The sequence below is a fragment of the Ylistrum balloti genome, unplaced genomic scaffold (genome assembly GCF_031769215.1).
Source record: "Ylistrum balloti isolate Yb309-2 unplaced genomic scaffold, AGI_CSIRO_Ybal_v1 Utg371360, whole genome shotgun sequence".
In the NCBI taxonomy this organism is placed as follows: domain Eukaryota; kingdom Metazoa; phylum Mollusca; class Bivalvia; order Pectinida; family Pectinidae; genus Ylistrum; species Ylistrum balloti.
Window position 1 is genome coordinate 703,517 of NW_026782721.1, and position 22,226 is coordinate 725,742.

At 38.6% G+C, this 22,226-nt stretch overlaps 1 protein-coding gene across 1 annotated transcript; it reads left to right on the top strand.

The window, feature by feature from the left end:
* Window positions 1-583: 583 nt before the first annotated feature.
* Window positions 584-14,485, top strand: LOC132562168 (uncharacterized). Its single transcript, XM_060226899.1, has 12 exons — window positions 584-645; window positions 3,883-3,989; window positions 4,503-4,635; window positions 4,833-4,959; window positions 5,160-5,369; window positions 6,710-6,828; window positions 8,199-8,337; window positions 8,731-8,879; window positions 8,996-9,231; window positions 12,422-12,601; window positions 12,897-13,070; window positions 14,325-14,485. Exons 1-12 carry the CDS (start codon window positions 584-586, stop codon window positions 14,483-14,485), a joined length of 1,797 nt encoding a protein of 598 aa, XP_060082882.1.
* Window positions 14,486-22,226: the final 7,741 nt, after the last annotated feature.

Sequence of the window (22,226 nt, forward strand, 5' to 3'; positions counted from 1 at the left end):
CGTCCCCCTGACTACTGTTACGGACAAAAAAAAAGCGGCGTCCGGACTATTGTTACAGACAACAAAGCGGTCTCTAGATTATTGTTACGGACAACAAAACGTCCTTATAATTATTGTTACGAAAGCAAGACATTATCGATGTCAATAAGACATGCATGGACATCGGACGCTTTTGATGTTGCAAACAACAGGAAGTTATTAGGAGGTAGCCACTAACCTCTGGAAGTGTTATTTAACAGTAGTTTTAGGTCTTATATTACGATTATTAGTGATACGTGTAGAACGTACATAATGAATACATGATAAACGCTTTATAGTTAAAATCCACTGGTACATTGACATCGATAGAGTTAACGGAATTTATCTTCTAAATTTCCCTTGTTTTTACTTGACTTCAAGTTTGTTATGCACAGTTTTTACACGTAATGACGTCATACAACTGTTCTATTGTTGATGACGTCATGTGACTTTCCCCCTTAACGACAATATCCGATATCTTGCCGTCCGCCTGTTAGTGATCTCCACCTTTCCACGTCATAGAAAAAGTTTACAGTCGACGCGAGGTCATACCTCAAGGGAAAAAATGGATGCCCTGCCATTCCTTCTCGTCGAAGAGGCCATCAAGAAAAACAAGGCTTCCATAAAGTAGGTCAAACTCTCCTAGTTTCAATCAATTTCTTTTTTTTTACTCAAGGAGTTACTCGAGTAAGATTTAACACTAAGACATTTTTAGGAATTCGTATACTTTCGAACGGATAGATTTATGTAATAACACGCATCTTCTCTTTCACATACATGTGATAGGACGATGAATATTATACACCACGTATCCAGCTAGGCTCCTGAACATTACATTATCCCAGGGAAAGGACCGCGATAGCGTAGTGGGTAGATCGTTGGGTTTTGTATCCGCATGTGGATATCCAGGATGGACAGTCCGACCCCAGTCAGGGCGGTTAATTTACTGTACAAAACTCTTGTCCACGAGCCTTCTGTATGTTACGGATACAGGTAATGACCAACATAGGGAAGATGATTTTATTGGAGAGTGTAAGAAGACAAGGGAACAGTCTTTAACATTGATGAGAAGAGGCAGCTGACTTAAAGGAAAGCAAAAAACCAGAGGAGATTATTTCAGAAGAGAGGTTGTACCAATCTTTGATGGTCCGAAGAAAAAATGAGTCTTTCCAGTCAGAAACATATGGTTTGAAAAGAGGTTTGATGACTTATCTTCGACCCCTCAGGAAATGGGCTTTAGACGTAAGATAGTAACGGCGACATTTTGTGATGAATTTTATATAGTAGGGTCTTATCGATGCCATTTCAGATGTTCTATCAAGTTATCAACACTCGGGGTGTTAAAAGCCGGTTGGCATCGAAACGGACAGCCCTGCTCCATATCTAACTTATTTGTCTTCTTTTTTAAGGCAAGGGTCGCACGGTGGGCCAACCTATTTAAATGAATGCGGATCAGGGACTATTAGTTATTTTGTTTGATATTGAAGCATGGAACTTTTATATTGTCCATCAGGAAGTCCAGGACGGACAATTTTGCTGGTGTTACTTCTTTCTGTTGCCAGCTCCTTATGTAATGCCGGTTCTATGTGATCTGTTCCACCAGTTTTAGTGAAATCACGGTTATCAGGGAATTTATAAATCCCATACTAATATCCCACTTCTGTTGTTACGAAATGGGTTTTGTCACGAATATGTCAGTGCTCGATAAAACAATTTAAAATCATTTTTCAATATGTTGGCCTTATCTCAGTGCCACTTAACCCTTGTAGTGATTCATTGATGATTGACACAGTCTGTATTTGTCCAGAGCCTTTTAACTGGTTTATGACCTGAATGACCTGAATTTGGACTGACTCTATACTCTATATTTCAAGTAGGCATAATTTTTTGTGATATGAAGTCATTAAAAGTTTTCATTGAGAGAACACCAGATTTGTTTTGCTTGTTGATGTTGTCGGTTTATATCATCAACCATTTTTCACTTCCCGTGACACCCAGGAGTTGCCATGTTTTTTCCTTTGACAGAACACCAGATTTGTTTTGCTTGTTGATGTAGCCGGTTTATATCATCAACCATTTTTTACTACCCGTGACACCCAGAAGTTGCCATGTTTTTTCCTTTGACAGATCAACAGCTTTGTTTTGCTTGTTGATGTTGTCGGTTTATATCATCAACAATTTTTTACTACCCGTGACACCCAGAAGTTGCCATGTTTTTTCCTTTGACAGATCAACAGCTTTGTTTTGCTTGTTGATGTTGTCGGTTTATATCATCAACAATTTTTTACTTCCCGTGACACCCAGAAGTTGATATATTTTTTCTTTGACGTGTTGGAAAAGTTCTCCGACTGTCTTGTGTCGGAATAGTCAGTTCATTCATCCCCCTACAGTTAAGAATTTATTGACCGAAATCTAGAAATTTGAAGAAACACAATATCATAGTCAGACAGACCAGGAATTACATCCATTCTCTGTTGTATTTACAATTACAAGGCCCAATCTATTACATGGGTGGGAAATGTGACAAGTTGTGTTAGTATGATCGATGAGGTTTCTAAAGTCGTATAAAATTTAGGGGTGATCAGTGTTTGATTGAATGACCTCCGAGTCCAAAACCAAAGGCTTGATATCACTTCTGATGAGGTGACGAGTCCAGTAAAGTAAAACTGTTTAATTGTTTCAAGCATAACAACCCCCAATACAATTTGTACAGTACATACATGTATAACAGATGTATAACATTCAAACAGGACGTATGACGTATGAGGATGAAGCATCCTTGGGTGAAGGGGAATTAATTTTGTATAAACAATAAATTTCAAATAGAAACAAAATTTTCAAATAATACTCATTTTACTAGGATGTAGGCATTGGTTGAAATTCATTTAAGATCTTTGAAGTTCCTCATCTTTTGGGAAAAATGTGACAAAAAGTGTTTATGTGAATGAAAATATCTGAAGTGAAAGCTGAAATATCGAGATGAGCGATACCAGACCCATGGACCTCTTGTTTATAATATTGCCAAGTCCTTTTTGTCCAATACTGCTTTCCAACAAACCAAGCTTTTATACACACGCAAATTTGGTTACAACACTGTACATTGTATTTAATTATATAATTTCATAACAAAACAACTTCTCGTGATAGATTTGATTATCTTAGATCAAGCTTGCGATTTCGTATATCCCCATGCCGGATGTTAAGGTAGGATGTTACTGTTCTGGACATGGGTTAAATCTATCACCGGCTTTCACAAAGATTAAAACTGACCATAGTGGACACCATCTACAAATTTTCTTATTGTTGACTACATAAGCATTTATCAAGATGTTTACGGTACATACAATGTATACAATGTATATACATGTGCCTTGTGATTACAAATTCGTACGTTATGAACTGAACGATCCCTTTCAGACATGCATGTATTACTGTCGGTGTCAGTTAATCGTATTTCGTATGATCGATATAAACGTTGTTCTTGATCAAGTCCACCAAATACACCCCAGGAACTTAAAACCAAAGGCTCAACAGATATTTCCCCAGATCAACCACATATATACATACAGCTCTATCTTCTTTCGTGGTAAACGTCACCAATCCATTTCTTGATAGTAACCTCCCTGATTCCCAAACCTATCATGATGCTCCCTGATTCCCAAACCGATCATGTTGTAGTTGATTCTTTATTTAAGAGTGTGTTCCCAACATTTCGAATTTTTGCGATAGGTGGTAGTCATCAAGATCTGTATAGAAAGTTAGAAAATCCTCTTGTCGCTTGTTGTAACTGAACCAGGTTCTCAGTTGAAGAAAGTGACATTACTTGGAATACCTAGATTAGAACACACACTTTTATTGTTCCAGGCTACAGGAGTACGTTGCCTTAATGGTTTGGGAGCGAGCACGAGTTGAGCAGACGTACATCAAGAATCTCAATGGCTGGTCGGAGAAAATTATAAAGGAGGGAAAAGGTATGTTTGTCTCACGGCCGTGGCCATAATGCATGTTTACATACGTACACTTATTGATACATTTCAGCCCTATTGTGTGTTCCTCGCCCAGTGATGGCTATGGTCCAAATTGCGGAGATGTTACCGGCTATCTCAATGGTCCATATGAAACAACCTTTCTCTATATAACAAATCAGAGAGGTTAATAGAAACACAAACGTACGCGCTACCAAATCTCTTCTGACCTCGCCAAATCAGGCAGGGCTGTAAAACCTCGCTAAATTTTCCGTTATAAAACTTATTTATGATACATTGGTAAAACGAATTACTCCTGTTAACACTGACCTATATGTAGTATTGATGTCTAAAGATTTTGGAATACCAGTCGATTAGTGAAATGATGCCCTCTCTGGCCATGTCGGATGTTCGCGACCTTTCCATATTAACTTGTATCTCAGGTATTGATATTAGATATTGGAAAACTTGTTTAGCTTTGTCTTCTTTGAGGGTAACGAATTGTTTCCACGTCAACAGAGTTTCGAGAAGACGAAGTGTTCCAAGTGATTGCCGACATTTTACCGGGAGAGGCGGAACTAACGGCTGCCGCCCATCAGCGTGTGTATAACCAGATCCTAGAGGACAGTGGACCATATAACGTTTTATACAGGTGATATTTTATAATTAAATGCTCACCATTTTTTTTTTTAAATTAACGCATATTTTGGATACAGGTCTAAACCTGAACTCTTATTTCGTCGTTCATTGTTAAAATGAAACATTCGTCCTATTGCAAATTACTTATGTAAGTATACATCAATGTATTTTACAACTCTTTAACACTGTATGAATTGTTTCCAATGACAGGGATATGGGACTGAGGGAAGGAATATATCACCAGCACAGTCAAGGGGTTGCTGGGATTGAGGAAACCTTCGCCAAGGACAACAGAAAGAGAGTCAACCTGGAGTCGATGAATTCTCAGAGAAAGAGGGTAGTATTAATCATATCTTATGTAGTCCTTGTGTAACCATGGTTACTACTAATTGTAACGTAGTGCTCGGCTAGAAAGATATTTCGACCAATCGTCTGAGCGTAGTACACTAGAGGACATGGGTTTGAATAAATAATGACCTCCATTTTATAACGTCTACTGCGAACACAGAACACACAAATGTCTTTGTATCATTTCAGGCAATGCAGGAATGTAAGGTGAAACTAGATTTGCTGGAATCTCAGATGATCACGAGAAGTCGCCTGGCCACTCGGCGGTCATCAAAAGGGCGGAGAGTTGACAGTCTGATGAACAAGATGATAGATCAAAAACGGAAGTATGACATGGAGGTCGAGGGGTCAGAGGTCGCGGAGAGGGAACTAGAGTCACTCTGTCAAGGGAAAAAGATGGTGAGCTGGCCCTATTTGATCACACAAGTATAACGACAATTGATAAAATGTAACCTCTCTATAATTCATGTCACCCAACCGAGAAAAAATAAGTTTAAACGACCTAGATCAGTTATGAATTTGGATTCCTCCATTTCAGAATTTTTGTGATAAATTTCTGCAGATATCGGAAAGGGACGAGAAATCTAATGAAGGCCGTCGAAGAGTGTAATTGTCGTCACCATCACGGCCTCAACAGAGATTACGTTTATTTACCTATACAAATACAATTGGAATGAGAGATATGTCCGGTACCCCTGGGTCTACAAGTCTATGGGATTCATTGTTATTGATGAAATGGTTGTCTATTTGTTTATTCTTAATTGATGAGTAACATTCATTGCCTTTACCTACGTATATTTAGTGGTGCGCGTGAGAGGCTTACCTACATGTCAGGCGAAGTATTTTGAATATGTAGGTAAGCCAGTGTAGGTTACATTTCATTGAACGTTAAATACCATGTAACATCCTACCAATATATTGATATTTTACGTTCAAGCTGTCTTTGTAGAAATCTTTCTTCTCTAAAGATAACTGTACAACGCCGCTTGTAAACGCGTGCTAAAACAGCAGCCAATTGACGGAGTAGATACATGTATATTTCGCGGGAATATCTGGTTGCCATGACAACTGAAACAATAGTGAGATAAACTGAGTAATTCCCAAGATACACTAAAATACATTATTTATTTCTCTGTATAATGAAAACATTTAATAAACAGACGGCAATAGATAATGCAATATATTTTCTCACGGTTTTCATACAATAATCGTGTAGAATTCGAATATTGTGCGCACTCGTTTATACCAGTAGTTGTGGTAACAATAAATCATTTCACTATATCAGTCTAATAGTCAACGTTTCATATCATTTATCTCAGTCTCCTCGAAATTCCACGGCTTACTAACCTCTCTCTTAGAGTTTCGAAGACTCTATGTCGGTGATGTAAAAAATTTGAATAATGGAACATGCGCGACAAGCAGTATGATGTGTTGATGCGGATATTTTTACAAACTTAGGTTCCATTGTTATTTACTACAACAACGTCATCACAATTTGTCTTGGTTTTTCAATATTTTTGTTGGAGTTATCTCCCTTGTCACATACAGTTCGTGTCAAGATATCTATAAAGATACACAGATAAATAGAATATAATAAGACCAACTAATGAAATAATGAAAATCAGACATTATGTCAATGATATAGTGACAGATGATATTAGGACAGAAAAACAAATTTATGTATTGTACTGAATTTTACCATTTGGTAGTAAAATATTTTTCAAACGGATATTTTTCAGACACTACTGGAAATGTTGAAAGATTTGAGCGTTTTGGAAAAAGACAGAGTTCGACTAATCTTCTGTCAGTTGATAGAATTCATGACCAGACTTCGTCATATCGAAATGCCGGAGGAGAGGTAAGAACATTGTGATAAGGTGTCCTTACCTAGGGCTGAACGGGGTCCTTACCTAGGGCTGAACAGGGTTATTACCTAGGGCTGAACGAGGTCCTTACCTAGGGCTGAACGAGGTCCTTACCTAGGGCTGAACGGGTTCCTTACCTTGGGCTGAACGGGGTCCATACCTAGGGCTGAACAGGGTCCTTATCTAGGACTGAACAGAATCCGTATCTAGGGCTGCACAGGGTCCTTACCTCGGGCTGAATTGGGTTCTTGCCTAGGGCTGCATAAGGGCCTTACCTAGGGCTGAACGGGGTCCTTACCTAGGGCTGAACAGGGTCCTTATCTCGGGCCGAACGTGGTCCTTACCTCGGGCTGAACAGTGTCCATACCAAGGGCTGAACAGGGTCCTTATCAAGGGCTGAACAGAATCCTTATCTAGAGCTGAACAGGGTCCTTACCTCGGGCTGAATTTAGTTCTTACCTAGGGCTGAATTGGGTTCTTACCTAGGGCTGAATTGGGTTCTTGCCTATGGCTGCATGAGGGCCTTACCTAGGTCTGAACGGGGTCCTCACCTAGGGCTGAACAGGGTTCTTATCTAGGCCTTATCTAGGGCTGAACAGGGTCCTTACCTCGGGCTGAATTGAGTTCTTCCTAGGGCTAAATTGGGTTCTTGCCTCGGGTTGAATTGGGTTCCTACCTAAGGCTGAATTGGGTTCTTACCTAGGGCTGAACGGGGTCCTTACCTAGGGCTGAATTGGATGCTCGTCTAGGGCTGAATTGGGTTCTTGCCAAGGGCTGAACAGGGTCCTTATCTAGGGCTGAACAGGGTTATAACCTAGGGCTGAACAGGGTTATTACCTAGGGCAGAACAGGGTTCTTACCTCGTGCTGAACAGGGTCATTACCTCGGGCTGAATTGGGTTCTTACCTCGCTCTGCATGGGGTCCTTACCTAAGGCTAAACGGGGTCCCTACCTCGGGCTGAACGGGGTCCTTGCCTCGGGCTAAACGGAGTTCTTACCTCGGGATGAACAGTTTCTTTACCTAGGGCTGAACAGGGTCCATACCTAGGGCTGAACCGGGCTCTGGTATCGGGCAGAACGGGGTCCTTACTTAGGGCTGAACAGGGTCCTTACCTGGGGCCGAACAGAGTCCTTACCTAGGGCTGAACAGAGTCCTTACCTAGGGGTGAACAGGGTCCTTACCTGGGGCTGAACAGAGTCTTTACTTTGGGGTGAACGGGGTTCTTACCTAGGGCTGAACGGGGTCCTTACCTTGAGCTAAACAGACCGCGATTTAACGTTATCCTATAGTTGTAATCACGGTAAATTTAATGTGGTTATCATCCTATTTATTCATCTACTAAAATACCTCACTGAGTTACAGCGCCACCAGACGGCATGCCATGAACGATATGGTGAAAGCACTGTCTAATGTAGATGTGCTTAGTGTTGCCGATGCCTCATGGCAGAAGATGGAACGAGCAGCGAAGGCTCGTAAAGTAGGGGTGGTCTTTTCTCTCCAGGTCAGTTTATCTATGGATTTCATAATAAAATTTATCAGTTTTTTCATTCTTGCAACAACATAGTGTTCTTGTACGTTTGTACTTTAAAAAAAAATCTTCAAAACTCTTCATGGATCAGAAAAGATTGATAACCCAGTGTAGCATTCCGGTAAATCCTCAAAATAATTTGAAGCTTGACGTTGATGATGTCATAATGTATTTTCTAGCATGTGTCATTACAAGACATCTCGGTAACAGCGACAACCCAAGGGATAAACAATTACAAAGTGAAAATCGTAATAAGCAAATGAATACTAACACATGATCCCTGACAGTGATGTCGCGGATCCATTAGCGTGTACATGAGACGTGCAGTTTAACGTAATGCTATCTTTTTGTCATATGTTTTATCAGGACCTCGTATCATCCAGTGCCACACCTGCCTCTCCCCGACCTCCCGTTGGGTCTCTTCTTGCACGGTCCCCCTCCAGGTCTCCCCGCCTTGTCTTACCCCCCGCTGGGGAGGCGTCGTATCTTCCAAGAGAGCTGAATGAACGGAAGAGGTAACGGCTGTTCGGATTTAAAACAAAAAAATTCAAAATATATGAATTCTTAATCATTAAAAGAAACAAAGCTTCCAGCTTATATATTCTTGTACATACGACTCTTTGCCTTGCAGCATAAGACCAATTGGCGGGAAACAGCGTGATCCAGATCGTGAGAGAAGAGTGAAGTCCCCCAACAAATCTCCGGTAACTAGTACAAGTGTTCACGTGTTCGAACCGCCTCCCGATTCTTCTTCTGACGAGTCGGTAACTAAGGTAACGGCACTGAAAAGGCAGCGCCAGAGTTGTCGAGAAGAGGAACCAGAAAGAGTTATCCTTTTCACAAGACCGGAAATCTCGGATACTTCAGGTAGGTTCTGAAACGTCTGGAAAATTGCATCACGCACAGTAAACTTCGCAGATATAAGATAAATAGTTTTCTACATGTATCTGGCATCTTCCAAATAATCGAGTTTGTCTTTCTTCAAAGCTTATTTGAGGCGATAAAGCAGATGAAATATCATGATATTAGATTCATCGAACCTTTGTATTACACCAGGGGAATGCAATCCTTTGCCGTGTTATGGTTTTGGTAGCCAGTCCGTCCGTCCATTCGTCAGTCCGACAGCAATATTTCATTCAAACTACGCGTACTTTTGAATGTACAGCTAGCATGGACAATGGGCTACAGCAGCTATTGTTGATGTGAATCACGGTCTCTAAAAAAAAAAAAAAAAAAGGCAGAACCAAATATGGAATACTGGATGTCTCCTTGTATAATAGTAATACGCATCTCTTAACGGAACTAGCTCCCGCTTTTACACATTATCTCTCTTTTAGTCCAACATCATCAGAATATAGGCTATTCAAGTCATCCTGCGTCCATGGTCAGTGATCCGTCCGCCCGTCCGTAAACACTTTTTGTTCTCGCTATTTCTTGAGTAGTACTGAATGGGTCTTTCTCAAATTGCATGTGTAGGTTTAACTTGATCTCTAGTTGTGCCTGTTTTATTTTGGGAAAGATGAAAAAACTAATATGACCTACAGGCGGCCATCTTGGATTTTTCAATGAAGATTGTTAACGCTTTTTCTTGAATATTACAAGATGGATCTCTCTCAAATTTCATACGTCGGTTTCTCTTGGTCTCTACTTGTGTCCATGTAATTTTGAGACTGATTAGAGAAACAAAATAACTAAAAGGTGGCCATCTTGGATTTTGATTTTGAAAGTTTGTTATTTCTTGAGAAGTACTGAATGTATCTTTCTTAAATTTCATTTGAAGGTTTCCCTTTGTCAAAATTTATGCATGTTTGATTTTAGTACTGATAAAAAAACAACGACCATCTTTGACTTTGACTTTGCAAGTTTATTGTCGAATTTTCTTGAGAACTATCGTGAAGATATTTCTCGAATTTCATGTATAAGTTTCTTTTGATCGCTAGCTGTGCCCATGTAATTTTGAGACTGATCAGAAAACAGAATGGCTTATATGCCGCCATTTTGTATTTGCCAGGCGAAAATTATGATCCCTATTTCTATAGAGGAGTGTTCAAATGTCTTATCATTAAGAGCAAAAACAGGGAAGAGAAGAGAAAAGAAGGGAAAAGATCCAACTTTTAAAGATGAAAAATATGAAACAATGGAGGTGGCCAAGTTCCTTCTGGGATCTCTTGTTTTTTTATTTTCTTTGTATTTTCGGACATTTCGGTGTATATTTGCCTTTGTTCATATCCAGTGTTGGTTTTATTGATTTTGAGCTGAACTTTTTATGCAACATTTCTCCTAATAAGTCATGAGTCATATCACTTGGCTGGATACATAACGTGTTAAACTAGCAGGACTCGCTTTCAAACGAAGAGCGGTTTTGAATATTTAGGTATGTCTTTGCCGATTTATTTATTTACCGGTTTCCTAAGTTCTAAGTTCTTAAACAACGTATTTGAGATCTGGTTGATGTTTGTCGAGAGTTAAGTGCCTTAGTTACATGTGTGACGACACGATTGTGCCTTAGTTACAAACAAAGAAAGGTTTGACAAGTTTGTTGTCTTAGTTACACGTTTGACGAGGTTGGTCCCTTAGTTACACGTTTGACGAGGTTGGTTCCTTAGTTACACGTTTGACGAGGTTGGTCCCTTAGTTACACGTTTGACGAGGTTGGTCCCTTAGTTACACGTTTGACGAGGTTGGTCCCTTAGTTACACGTTTGACGACGTTGATGCCTTAGTTACACGTTTGACGAGGTTGGTCCCTTAGTTACACGTTTGACGACGTTGATGCCTTAGCTACGCATTTGACGAGGTTGATGCCCAAGTTAAACATGAAATGAAGTTGGTGCCTTAGTTACACATTAAATGAGGTTTCTGCCTTAATTACGAGTTTGTCGAGGTAGGTGCCTTAGCTACGCGTTTGACGAGGTTGATACCCTAGTTACACATTAGATGAGGTTGGTCCCTTAGTTACACATTAGACGACGGCGCCATAGATGCGCTTTGGACGGCACGTTATTGCCTTAGTTACACCCTTGATGAAATACATTCATTTCTGAAGCCATACGTATTTAGCAGGATGTGTTTTATTATATAATCCCAACACCTGCGTTTGTGTGACCTTAGAACTCCCCCCCTTTCCCCCCTCCGCATTCCGCGTTAGCGAGAGATATTTCGATTGACAACATTGAGGTAATCCGGTGCTGTCTGTATTCACTGTTAATCAGGCGTTTACGAAAGGTTTGTTATTATCTGCTCGCTGAATGTACAATTACCCAGGCCCATGGTACTATACAATTCTATAAAGGGTCTGTTACAAGGCACTTTTTACATAACTCGGTCACATGTAATTACTAGTAAGGCGTTATGCGGGCTGGTCTTCTTATTACTAATGCTATTTTGAAGCCGTTTGAGTAGCAGAATTTTAAGAATACTTCATTCACACGGAAAAGAAGATAAGATAAAATCTAGGTAAATCGTGAACACTGACCATGGTGTCTCCCGGTTAACAGTTAACACTTAACGTCCCTATGTCATACTTTAGGGTCTTGTATTTCAATGTGAAAGAAGAATGACGTATGTGGCTGTATGATATATCATCACTGACGAGTCCCAGAAGGACGAAACAGCTGTGTGATATATCATCACAGACGAGTTCTAGGAGGATGAAACAGCTGTGTGATATATCATCACTGACGAGTCCTGGAAGGACGAAACAGCTGTGTGATATATCATCACTGACGAGTCCTGGAAGGACGAAACAGCTGTGTGATATATCATCACTGACGAGTCCTGGAAGGACGAAACAGCTTTATGACGCAGTCGAATTAAATATTTGTGTCTACTTTGTCTCACTTTATTTTACATTGAAAGGTGCTAGTCACTTTGTTGAGTTTATTTAATATCAGTAATCTTTTTTTTTTTGATATTCAAATATTTTATGGTTATATTGTTCCCTTACGCAAAAATACTCCATTACCACCGGATTAGCACTTGATGTTTACATATTAACCAGAAGGTAAAGCACTAAATTTCAAAGTAAAAAAATACCTTACTGTTGTTGTTTTGCAAAGTGCGGTCAGATGATATAGAGACAATCTATCTGCCCGAGGAAGATATCCCAGCTTACCGACCTCCTGCTCCCTTCCCGCCTCGTCTCTTCTGTCCCAGTCTCTCTGATGACGACGAGGACAGAGAGGATGATTTTGCTGACGAACCGATCATCGAAAATCCTGCTACTAGGTTCGAATTTGGTATGTGTGCAAAGAGTAGCGATGATAGATCATATAACTGTAGGTTTTGTGTAGCGCCACGTGTTCATTGTAAGAGTAAATTAAGAGTTGTTCTGAAAAGCTTATAAATTTTATCAATGCATTATTCAAATCTATACTTCTAAAACTGCAAATGGCGTTTCTGTTTTTAGATTAAATAAAATTTATTCTCTCCTGGTCTTCATAATCATTTCTAACGGTGTTACACACTCCACTCGCTTGTAGAACTTGTGCCTGTAGGGTAGGGGTGCTGATATCTATGTTTCTGTTGTCGTAGATGCCAGCAACGTCCGTCTATATGCTAAACCGTTGGATAGTGAGTCAGAGGAGGAGGAAGATGAGAAGGAAGAAGAGGAGGAGACTGATAACATAGCTCTGATGCGTGGGGTCCGAGTTGTAGCTCTCCATCCGTACAGCGCGCGCACAACGGATCAACTTTCCTTTAAACAAAGTAAGCATTTTTCTCTTGTTCTTCACAGAGTGGTCTCCCGTTAATCAGGTGGTTGACAGAACAGTGCTTTTATTATCCGATAAAAATACATGTAATATTCCTTGATTACAAAATGCATTAACATTATCTTAAACATTTTGTCAGCCTGTCATCAATCAAGCTCACTTTGGTAGACATTGTATCAGTCAGCCATCATCAAGCTTACTTTGGTAGACATTGTATCAGTCAGCCATCATCAAGTTTACTTTGGTAGACATTGTGTCAGTCAGCCATCATCAAGTTTACTTTGGTAGACATTGTGTCAGTCAGCCATCATCAAGTTTACTTTGGTAGACATTGTGTCAGTCAGCCATCATCAAGTTTACTTTGGTAGACATTGTGTCAGTCAGCCATCATCAAGTTTATTTTGGGAGACATTGTGTCAGTCAGCCATCATCAAGTTTACTTTGGTAGACATTGTTTCAGTCAGCCATCATCAAGTTTACTTTGGTAGACATTGTGTCAGTCAGCCATCATCAAGCTCACTTTGGTAGACACTGTGTCAGTCAGCCATCATGAAGCTTACTGTGCTACACATTATGTCTGTCAGGCATCATCAAGCTTACTTTGGTAGACACTGTGTCAGTCAGCCATCATCAAGCTTACTTTGGTAGACATTGTGTCAGCTAACCATTTTCAAACAGGCACGGAATATTTAATACCCGTTTTCCCACGGACCTGACATAACAATCGGAGCTGATACGCTGAAATGTCAATGGCATTGAGTGACTTATTCACTGAATAGCCTAATATGGTGTATCTATATAGCTCTCCAATTTGAAACCCGCAAAATGTCAACAACCTTTACACACAATTGATTGTAACATTAGAATTATATTTATGTTCGCAAAAAATATATATCCTGCTCTACTAAATCGGAACTGCAGTATTTGTTCATCTGTCCATATCACCAAGGTCAATTGTAACAATAATTTCCTAATATAAGTGAACTTCCAGACCTCAATCTACCGAAAACCTCTGTTCTCTTGGTATAACACCAGTCTTTTTTCACCCGTTTTGGATAAGTCTTCAATTTTCTAAGTCCACAATGGTTTGTGCATGATGACGTTGTTTCTAGGGCGACTCATATGTTGTAGTTCAGTCGTTGGACTAATGCTATATCATTCCTTTGGCACCATTTGTCCTCTTCAAGCCATATTCGAATTTAATGGTAATGTATGTGAGTGTCATTTCTTAATGTTTTTTTCTTTCTAGATCAAGTGATCAAACAGAAAGTAGGCGCAAACGAGGAAGGTTTTGCATATGGCTGGACACGGGAGACAAAACTTAGTCAAAAACAGCATGGTTATTATCCACAGGCCCTAGTCAAGCTGATGGTCCCACAGCCAGGACGGTCAAACAAGAAGGCCAAGTAGGACTAAGAGAGACTAGTCTGGCTTCAGTATAACAGATAATAGGGAACATAACGTCACGAAGCTTAAGCCATTGATTTTGCGTGCGGTTTCGACACTATTGTCTCTCATAATATACATTTTAAACCAATCTGAATTGGATTTTATTGAATGTTAATAAATTTATACGTACTGTTATGGTTGTTATATGGAAAAGAAACATTAAAATCAGCTGTTATTTTACCAAGGTTGTATGTAATGTTGGTCTTACTCGGGATAATTGGACAATCAGTTATTTTATTGCTATTATACTTAAGATTCAAAGTCGGTTAGATCGATTAGATTTGCTAAGATATGGAGTTCCGTATTGTCAGAAATTGAAGTTTATTTAGCCTCGAAGCTGAAAACGACAATCGACCCCGGAAATAAATTTGTGAAATCCATCCCAGGTAAAACGCCGTCTCTGTACAGTAATTAGCTGTCCGTGATTTAGATCTGGGTTACCTATCTATTGGGTAAAACGCCGTCTCTGTACAGTAATTAGCTGTCCGTGATTACAATAGATCTGGGGTACCAATCTATCGGGTAAAACGCCGTCTCTGTACAGTAATTAGCTGTCCGTGATTACAATAGATCTGGGTTACCAATCTATCGGGTAAAACACCGTCTCTGTACAGTAATTAGCTGTCCGTGATTACAATAGATCTGGGTTACCAATCTATCGGGTAAAACACCGTCTCTGTACAGTAATTAGCTGTCCGTGATTACAATAGATCTGGGTTACCAATCTATCGGGTAAAACACCGTCTCTGTACAGTAATTAGCTGTCCGTGATTACAATAGATCTGGGTTACCAATCTATCGGGTAAAACACCGTCTCTGTACAGTAATTAGCTGTCCGTGATTACAATAGATCTGGGTTACCAATCTATCGGGTAAAACGCCGTCTCTGTACAGTAATTAGCTGTCCGTGATTACAATAGATCGGGTAAAACGCCGGGTACCGTGATTACAATAGATCTGGGGTAAAACGCCGTCTCTGTACAGTAAATAGCTGTCCGTGATTACAATAGATCTGGGTTACCAATCTATCGGGTAAAACACCGTCTCTGTACAGTAATTAGCTGTCCGTGATTACAATAGATCTGGGGTACCAATCTATCGGGTAAAACGCCGTCTCTGTACAGTAATTAGCTGTCCGTGATTACAATAGATCTGGGTACCAATCTATCGGGTAAAACACCGTCTCTGTACAGTAATTAGCTGTCCGTGATTACAATAGATCTGGGTTACCAATCTATCGGGTAAAACACCGTCTCTGTACAGTAATTAGCTGTCGATGATCATGATATACCTCGCTTCCAATTTTTTTAAAAATAACATTACGCATTAGGAGCAGGGTTGATTGTTCTACATGACCAATAATGATGTTGATAAGGACCATCACCAGGGGTAAGGAATGGTTCCACCTCTCACTACATTTCTCGACATCGTCAAGCAGTATATTTCTTTCGCCATTGAGTAAATATTCAGAAGACTTTAGTTCTAGCCATGAACTCTCATTCTGCATAATATATCTGACACAGAAACGAGAATCAATACAGATATTTCATGCACGACATAATATATAATCTTATATGATTTCGTGAATTACAGAATTGACATAGAAAAAGGGAAAAAAAAGACCTGTCAGACGAATTATTAGCCTATACAATTGTAATGAGAATTCCAAGCCCAGCTGCTCTGGATCGCGACCTCCCAAAATGTATATAATGGAAAAAAGATACAGGATATCACAAAATTATATTTACTCATCAAACAGAGAAAAATTAGCTATTGTATTGTAATGACGTACAGTACACATCCTAGTTATTGACAGGTGTAATTCAACTATTCTTTTAAAACCACTTTTTAAGTGTACTTAGAAGTAAGAACTCTATAATATTGTGCATGAAAAGTTTTATTCAGGTTTAAAAAAAGATTGATAAAAGAAAGCATTCCAAAATCAAAAAAAATACATGCATGTATGTAAATCAGACTAAACGTTTTTGGAGGCTAAATATGATAGCGGCATGAGTATTATCTGAAGAATGTGGCAAAGGAGTGGAGAGAAACAGGATCTGATGTCTGTGACTGTGGAGTGAGTCGATATAGAACCAAAAGTATGTGATTGTGGAGTGAGGAGAAATAGAATCTGACATACATTTGTATGTGACTGTATGGTGAGGAGAAATATAATCTGATATACATTTGTATGTGACTGTATGGTGAGGAGAAATAGAATCTGATATACATTTGTATGTGACTGTATGGTGAGGAGAAATAGAATCTGATAAACATTTGTATGTGACTGTATGGTGAGGAGAAATAGAATCTGATATACATTTGTATGTGACTGTATGGTGAGGAGAAATAGAATCTGATATACATTTGTATGTGACTGTATGGTGAGGAGAAATAGAATCTGATAAACATTTGTATGTGACTGTATGGTAAGGAGAAATAGAAACTGATATACATTTGTATATGACTGTATGGTGAGGAGAAATAGATTCTAATGCTTGTGACTAAAGAGTGGAGAGAAATAGATTTGATGTCTGCGACTGTAGAGTGAGTTGGAATAGAATCTGATGTATGTGACTCAGGTGTGAGAAAAAATGTTAAAAAGTAAAAAAAAAAAAAAAAGAAAAATTTCATCGAGACTGGCGCCACCATCTTTCTGAGATACATGTGTTATCCTGGTAAAACAACGACTGAAAAATACCACTCGGATGGGTTGAGGTGTTAAATAAGTAAATCAGGGGTACCGGGTTCGAATCTTAACAAAGGCACTGAAATAAATGAAGAAATAGATAAATAATCGATACTAATCATCAACTTCGAATGACATTAACTGACCACCAGGGCACTGACCACCAGGGCACTGACTGTCCGTGTTCGGATCATCATTAGAACGTCAGCCATTTTACTTAATGAATGAATTGGTTTTTCAAAACAATATTGGAAATTTTCAATGTTGTTTCCTCATTGGTGCTATTTTTTGAATTTGGGTCAAATTAACGTGGTTTTAATCCTAGAAATAGACGTTAATGAACATTTATTGAAACATAAAGGAGACTGGGTTATTTATAGAATAACAAACATTATGTTATTTGCGATTTAAGAGTAGAATGATAACACAGCACAAAAAATATCTTTGCCATCGAGGAAGTTCAATAATTATTTGTGAGAAAACGACAAGACTGTAGAAATACACTGACAGGATAATTCTACAAATGGAAATACGTCTTCCGTGTCAATCACAGGTCTAGAAATAGATGTTAAAAACTGCTGTATCAAAATAAGCAGAAATTGCAAAATGTCGTGTATATAATTTCCTGTTGATTGTTTGAGATAGGATTTAGTATCGGAACGTAAAGCTGGTATGAACATGCACCCGGGAGTCATTGTGTACAGGGGTAGAGGGTTTTTTTTATCTCGATTTACCTGAGAACGTGACAGGCTGACATACCTGGTGAAATTCGTCCGGGATCTAAAAGTTCAGGGAAAGCACCTACCTGTGTGTCTGTACCTTGTCATAATACAGAACAAGACGTACAGCCAATCGGATCGTAACGTAACTTACGGCTTGATAAATCGTTGTATGCACTTATCTATGTATGTATTTTTTTCGCAGTTATTTTAGTAATACAAAATGTAAATATTGGAGAAGTTCAAGGTCACCTGGCACCTGTTATTAATAGATATATTAAGATGAATGATGACATTTCACAGGTAACTATTACGTGAAAAAATGCACGAAGCCAAACTAAGTCGGTGGGAGAGAAATAATTAACTAGAATATACGGACAAGGGGACAACAGACTTGTAGGAATATGATATTGTGGGAACGTTCAATTGCAGGGAGATGTAACCTGTGGAATGTAATCATACTTCAGGGACATATGGGGGCCAACACACTCGTGGGAATATCATATTGGGGGGCACGTTTATTTGTAGTAAGATGTAAACTATTACATGTAATCATACTTCAAGGACACATGGGGGCCAACACACTCGTGGGAATATCATATTGGGGGGCACGTTTATTTGTAGTAAGATGTAAACTATTACATGTAATCATACTTCAAGGACATATGGGGGCCAACACACTCGTGGGAATATCATACTGGGGACACGTTCATTTGTAGTAAGATGTAAACTATTACATGTAATCATACTTCAGGGACATATACGGGCCAACACACTTGTAGAAATATCATACTGGGGACACGTATATTGGTATGAACCTATGGGCCGACAACCTGAAAGGAAATACATATTTTTATCACTTCAAAAGTTCAACATCATACCCGCTGTACTACTCACTGTAATAACATCATACCCTCTGTGATACCCACTGTAATAACATCATACCCTCTGTAATACCCACTGTAATAACATCATACCCTCTGTAATAACATCATACCCACTGTAATACCAACTGTAAAAACATCATACCCTCTGTAATAACATCATACCCTCTGTAATAACATCATACCCTCTGTAATAACATCATACCCTCTGTAATAGCAGCATACCCACTGTAATAACATCATAACCTCTGTAATAACATCATACCCTCTGTTGTACCCACTGTAATAACATCATACCCATTGTAATAACATCATACCCTCTGTAATACCATCTGTAATAACATCATAACCTTTGTAATAACATCATACCCTCTGTTCTACCCACTGTAATAACATCATATCCATTGTAATAACATCATACCCTCTGTAATACTCACTGTAATAACATTATACCCACTGTAATACCCTCTGTAATAACATCATACCCTCTGTTCTACCCACTGTAATAACATCATACCCTCTGTAATAACATCATACCCTCTGTAATACCCTCTGTAATAACATCATACCCTCTGTAATAACATCATACCCTCTGTAATACCCTCTGTAATAACATCATACCCTCTGTAATAACATCATACCCTCTGTAATAACATCATAACCTCTGTAATACCCTCTGTAATAACATCATACCCTCTGTAATAACATCATACCCACTGTTGTAACATCATACCCTCTGTAATAGCAGCATACCCACTGTAATAACATCATAACCTCTGTAATAACATCATACCCTCTGTTCTACCCACTGTAATAACATCATACCCATTTTAATAACATCATACCTTCTGTAATACTCACTGTAATAACATCATACCCACTGTAATACCCTCTGTAATAACATCATACCCTCTGTAATAACATCATACCCTCTGTTCTACCCACTGTAATAACATCATACCCTCTGTAATAACATCATACCCTCTGTAATAACATCATACCCTCTGTAATAACATCATACCCTCTGTAATAACATCATACCCTCTGTAATAACATCATACCCTCTGTAATAACATCATACCCTCTGTAATAACATCATACCCATTGTAATAATATCATACCCTCTGTAATAACATCATACCCTCTGTAATAACATCATACCCTCTGTAATAACATCATACCCTCTGTAATAACATCATACCCTCTGTAATAACATCATACCCTCTGTAATAACATCATACCCTCTGTAATAGCATCACACCCTCTGTAATAACATCATACCCTCTGTAATAACATCATACCCTCTGTAATAACATCATATTTTCGTAATAACATCATACCCTCTGTAATAACATCATATTTTCGTAATAACATCATACCCTCTGTAATAACATCATAACCTCTGTTCTACCCACTGTAATAACATCATACCCATTGTAATAACATCATACCCTCTGTAATAACATCATACCCACTGTAATAGCATCACACCCTCTGTTCTACCCACTGTAATAACATCATACCCTCTGTAATAACATCATACCCTCTGTAATAACATCATACCCATTGTAATAATATCATACCCTCTGTAATAATATCATACCCTCTGTAATAACATCATACCCATTGTAATAACATCATACCCATTGTAATAATATCATACCCATTGTAATAACATCATACCCTCTGTAATAACATCATACCCTCTGTAATAACATCATACCCATTGTAATAATATCATACCCTCTGTAATAATATCATACCCTCTGTAATAACATCATACCCTCTGTAATAATATCATACTCTCTGTAATAACATCATACCCTCTGTAATAATATCATACCCTCTGTAATAACATCATACCCATTGTAATAACATCATACCCATTGTAATAATATCATACCCACTGTAATAACATCATACCCTCTGTAATAACATCATACCCTCTGTAATAACATCATACCCTCTGTTCTACCCACTGTAATAACATCATACCCTCTGTAATAACATCATACCCTCTGTAATAATATCATACCCATTGTAATAACATCATACCCTCTGTAATAACATCATACCCATTGTAATAACATCATACCCTCTGTAATAACATCATACCCTCTGTAATAACATCATACCCTCTGTTCTACCCACTGTAATAACATCATACCCTCTGTAATAACATCATACCCTCTGTAATAACATCATACCCATTGTAATAATATCATACCCACTGTAATAACATCATACCCTCTGTAATAACATCATACCCTCTGTAATAACATCATACCCTCTGTAATAATATCATACTCTCTGTAATATCATCATACCCACTGTAATAACATCACACCCACTGTAATAATATCATACCCTCTGTAATAACATCATACCCTCTGTAATAATATCATACCCTCTGTAATAACATCATACCCTCTGTAATAACATCATACCCTCTGTAATAACATCATACCCTCTGTAATAACATCATACCCTCTGTAATAACATCATACCCTCTGTAATAACATCATACCCTCTGTAATAACATCATACCCTCTGTAATAACATCATACCCATTGTAATAACATCATACCCTCTGTAATAACATCATACCCTCTGTAATAACATCATACCCATTGTAATAACATCATACTCTCTGTAATAACATCATACCCTCTGTAATAACATCATACCCTCTGTAATAACATCATACCCTCTGTAATAACATCATACCCTCTGTAATAACATCATACCCTCTGTAATATCATCATACCCTCTGTAATAACATCATACCCACTTTAATAACACCCCCATACCGCCGATACAGTACTTAGTTGTTTAAAGTAGTCAACCGAGCATTACAGTCTGTGTGCTTCCTGTTTGATATGTAGTCGCTGACAAGGAAGCTTCAATCTGGATAACGAGTTACCTCCCTTATACAATGTCTTCACACCGCAGTCTATGTAGTACAGTCTAATTTGTAATGCTAATATAAAGACAAATCCCCAAAGACGAAATTGTCAGATGATTTACACTTCTGAATACAAAGTATGACGACACTACCATACAAAGATCAAATAACTTGCACGCAAATTTATTTTTTACTGATTTGAAAAACCCAACTTCCTAGTGTGATGTGAACCAATGGAAGGTGGTTACTCCTTGTCTGGTTTGGCACGTTCTTTGAATACTTCAGTCAGAACATAGATGCAAGATTCCATATAAGTACTTAGCAGAAATATCCGTGTGACGTCAACAAGGACTCCTCTCATTGGCTAAAAATACAAGGCAATTTATTACGTGTTCTTTGCGCGTGGCAGATTGTTCACAACATTACACATGACTCTCAAAATAGAACTTGGTGAGTATCCTTAATAACTTATCGTCCCTCCCACATTCAAAAGATCAATACATTG